This window comes from Erythranthe guttata, chromosome 11 (assembly GCF_056151865.1).
Source record: "Erythranthe guttata isolate IM_541 chromosome 11, IM_541, whole genome shotgun sequence".
NCBI lineage: Eukaryota > Viridiplantae > Streptophyta > Magnoliopsida > Lamiales > Phrymaceae > Erythranthe > Erythranthe guttata.
The window spans coordinates 13,565,097-13,569,546 of record NC_142543.1 but is presented as its reverse complement, the minus strand read 5'-3'; the positions used below and the strand labels follow the sequence as shown (position 1 = coordinate 13,569,546).

General features: G+C 42.9%; 1 protein-coding gene across 1 annotated transcript; it reads right to left on the bottom strand.

Moving 5' to 3' along the window:
* Nucleotides 1-1,284: 1,284 nt before the first annotated feature.
* Nucleotides 1,285-3,734, bottom strand: LOC105971108 (uncharacterized). Its single transcript, XM_012995955.1, has 2 exons — nucleotides 2,592-3,734; nucleotides 1,285-2,097 (listed from the first exon to the last, which is right to left on the bottom strand). Exons 1-2 carry the CDS (start codon nucleotides 3,732-3,734, stop codon nucleotides 1,285-1,287), a joined length of 1,956 nt encoding a protein of 651 aa, XP_012851409.1.
* Between the last annotated feature and the right edge of the window lie 716 nt (nucleotides 3,735-4,450).

Below are 4,450 nucleotides of genomic sequence, written 5' to 3'. Positions count from 1 at the left end.
ACCACTCCTCTCACAAATGTAGCTGCCACATCTTTAGCCGTGTATGGGTGGGTTAATGTCATAAAGTGGGCATATTTTGATAATCGATCGACTACCACGAAGATCGTATCTTTCCCTTGCGATCTCGGCAATCCCTCAATAAAGTCCATACTTATATCGGCCCAAATGACAAGTGGTATTGGCAATGGTTCGAGCAGACCCGCCGGCCGACGATGATCAGCTTTATTCCTTTGGCACGTGTCACACTCTCGCACAAATTGCCGCACCGCTGATCGGAGTCCGTGCCACGAAAACAACTGTGAAATGCGTTTGAATGTGTGAAGCTCTCCTGAGTGGCCCGCAATTGGTGAAGAGTGAAATTCTGTAAGGATCTTTTGCCGTAGAGGAACCGCCTCGGGAACCATTAGACGTCCTTTCACTCATAGGCACCCATTTTTGACTGAAATCCCGTCTTCACTTGAAGTATTTTCCCATTTTTTTTCAGCTCGTTCAACTTTGGATCCTCTGCAGTTGCAGCCGCGATCTCGTCCCACACGACCCAAGTTGGTATGGTAATCGCGGATAACTCCGACTCGCTAACCATACCCTCGTCGATTTCTGGATTTGCATGTTCGCGGCGGGATACGGCATCAGCCGCGCTATTTTGTTTTCCCGGCTTATAAATGATCTCGTAATCAAAGCCCAATAACTTAGCTATCCACTTTTGTTGTTCAGGCGTAGTAATACGCTGCTCAAGAAGATAGCGAAGACTTCGGTGATCGGTGCATATTTTGAATTTACGCCCTAAGAGATACGGTCGCCAACATCGAACTGCTTCTAAAATCGCTAGCATCTCTTTTTCGTAAGTGGACCAAGATCTCTTTGCTGCGATGATCCCCTTGCTAATAAAAGCAATAGGTCTTCCCCCTTGACTCAACACTGCTCCTATGCCTTCACCGGAAGCGTCCGTCTCAATGGAAAATTCCTCCTCAAAGTTTGGTAGGGCTAGAACAGGGGTCTTCGTCATTGCTTCTTTTAATTTTTCAAATGCTAATTGTGCCTCTTCCCCCCACTTGAAGCCCCCTTTTTTTAGTAAGTTTGTCAGTGGTCGAGTAGAGCTATACTCCCATAGTTGTGTACAAATTTTCGATAATAACCGGTTAACCCTAAGAATCCACGTAATGCGCGCACAGTTTTTGGAGAAGGCCACGATACCATAGCTTTAATTTTTTCTTGATCAACTCTTACCCCTTCATGTGAAAGCCAATGGCCTAAGTATTCCACTTGCTTTTGGCCAAAACAACATTAACTGGGTTTTAGAAAAAAATGTGCATCCCTCAATATTTGCAAGGTGGTTCTCAACTGTTGTAGGTGATCTTCCCACGATTTACTATAAACTAATATATCATCAAAAAACACCAATATGAATTTCCGCAAGTGTGGCCGAAAGATCTCATTCATAGCAGCTTGGAAAGTCGATGGTGCATTACACAATCCGAACGACATTACTAGATACTCGTAGTGGTCATTATGAACTCGAAAGGCAGTTTTGTGAATGTCATCAGGATGTACCCGGATTTGATGATAGCCCGCACGTAGATCGAGCTTGCTGTAATACTGAGCCCCGTGTAGCTCATCAAGCATGTCGTCCACAGTTGGTATAGGAAATCGATCTTTAATAGTTACGTCATTCAATCCCCTATAGTCTGTGCAGAAACGCCACGAACCATCCTTCTTCTTTACGAGAAGAACCGGTGATGAAAAAGGACTTGTACTTGGCTGCATCAGTCCCGACTTAAGCAATGCGGCTACTTGTTTTTCGATCTCGTTTTTCTTGAAGTGTGTGTATCGATAGGGTCGCACATTGACAACGGTTGCTTCATCGTGTAAACGTATACGGTGGTCAAACTCTCGTTGTGGTGGTAAGGTTTCGGGCTCTGTCTGGATATCAAGAAATTCAGTCAATAAGTTTTTTATTTCCACATTGTCGGTACCAACTACTTCGCTTGTTTCTTCCCTATCGAACGATGCCGCTACTCCGAATAGCTCGCCTCCTGCTTTCCAGTCCCCGATCAGCGCATGGAGCTCGCTAATTTCGATGTCCTTCTCTTCCCGTCCCTGAATGTGATATTCACGGCCTTGGACTTTAAATTTCATTGATTTTTTTCGATAATCTGTTAGCACAGGACTCAGGTCCTCGAGCCATGGTAAACCCAGTACTACATCCAGGGGCGGATCCACCTATGGTCTAGGGTGTGCAGTTGCACACCCTTGGGTTTGAACAAATATTAGTATTATAGATAATTTGACAAAAAAGGCTGTTGGTTGAGGTGGTAAAGGTGTTCTGAATCCACTAATAGGTCATGGGTTCGATTCCCCAATCTCTCAAAAACTGACTTCTCTTTCAAATCTTAACATTTTCACATTTTTTGTCTTTAAATATTCCACAATTCACCCAAAATTTTTAAATTGTAAATTTTTGGTCCACTATTTTTAACATTTTCAAATTTTTAAAATATTCCCACAATTCACCCAAAATTTGTAAATTGTAAATTTTTGGTCCACTATTTTTATAAAGTGATATTTAAATTTTTTATTCTACAATTTCGAACCCCCTTGGCAAAAATCCTGGATCCGCCACTGACTACATCTAGTCCGTCGATCGGCAGAGGATATAAATTGGCACGAAAATCATATCCATTTACATGCATTGGGACGATTTCATACCTTGCCGAACACTCCAATTTTTTACCATTCGCCATCCGCACCAGAAAAGGCTTAATCGGTTTAACCTTCAATCGTAGTCGTTGAGCTAATTCCGAGTTGAGGATGTTGAGACTGGACCCGTTATCCGCCAACATTTCGACCGGCGAATTCTCAAGCTTTCCACTTACTCTCATGGCTTTCTTTCCTGACTCTCCTCCAATAGCATGCAATGAAATTTGTTGTTGTTCGTCAAAGTCAACTCCTTCCTCGTCGCCCTGATCTTCCGCTTCGATTATTAAAGCTTGTGCTTTTTTACACTGGTGCCCTCTTACAAACTTCTTATCACAATGATAACATAGGTTTTGTTCCCTACGACGTTGCAATTCTTCCCAGGTCAGACGCTTTGCTCCATCAGCAACCAATTGACGAGCGGTCGTTGCCGGGTTCGGGTTCACGAATTTGAGGTTTATGGAATTCACGGTCCTTGTTTGGCCTGCACTTCTTTTCCCGAATTGCAACTGCTCGTCCTTGCGTTTTGCTAACTCCATAGCGGTCTGTAGATCCTTAGGTTTGAACAGACGAACGTCCCTCGCAATATCTTCACGGAGACCTGCCATGAATGCTCCCATAAGTGCCTCTTCGGGCCAATCTGGTAGACAATTCATGAGCTTTTCGAACTCTCCTAAGAATTCTTTGAATCCTCCCTTCTGTCTTAAACGACACATGGACTCGTTGGGGTCCTCGTAATTGCCGTGGCCAAAACGCAATAGTATCCCTTTCTCGAATTGCCTCCAAGATATTTTACGACCTTGATTCGCCCTTTCGAACCACAACCACCATTGATTGGCATCGCCTTCTAGATGATACGAAGCCAGCACTACTTTACGATGGCCATGTAAGTCATTAGCCAAGAAAAATTGCTTCGCCCGATTGAGCCATACCCTCGGCTCTTCACCATCAAATTTTGTAAAATCCATTCTAACCTGGTGGTGTCGCCTTCCGTGTTTGCAGTTGTTCGAAGCTCGACTCCTAATCGAATTGTTCGACATGCGGCTATCTTGGCTATCGTTGCCCGACGAGTCGTCCGATGGTGGCGGCGACGACTCGTTTCTTCTTCCCCATGGGTTTTGTCGATCTTGCCCTCATTCAAGCATCATTTGCATCTGTTGCATAGAATTCTGAATCTCTTGCACGGAGCCTTCCAATCTATCAAATCTTTCCTTATTTGTTGCCATGACCGTAGCGGAGCGTTGATGTTATCGCAACCTCGCTCTTGATACCAATTGATGCGATCGCTTTGGTACCGACAGATTTTCTACGCAAGAATTGCAAGAAAAACGAGAGAAAACTTTATTTATTCAACGTCTTCTGTTTATCACGTTGGTTGAAATATATAGAAAAAAATAAAGACAATCCTAAAGCTACGTAAACTAATACTCAAGGAATAATTCTAATCCTAATAATTAAAGAAGAGTAACTTAACTAAAATACTATAAAAATATAATAACTAGGAATTATAATAATAAGGAAGCTATTAATAAGGACCCATAAGCCACGACTCTTCTCCTGACTAGTCCAAGTAGCGTCGGTTAGGTCGGATGGTTCGCATGCTACGATGTGGCTTATCACATTCAGTCAACAAAATTTGAAAAGCAGCACAAAACTCGAAAAAAAATATGTTCCAAAATAGGCAAAATTTGGATCGAAATCATCGGAATTCGGAAATTTCTATTGTAGTCACCGAAGATATAAAATATCCATCAAG

Excerpts from the sequence above, each read along its gene's own strand:
- LOC105971108 (XM_012995955.1), bottom strand. The coding sequence starts at position 3,734 with ATGTCGAACAATTCGATTAGGAGTCGAGCTTCGAACAACTGCAAACAC. Across the intron at positions 2,098-2,591 it reads CCAGGATTTTTGCCAAGGGG|GGACGGGAAGAGAAGGACAT; the intron begins GTTCGAAATTGT and ends TATCACATTCAG.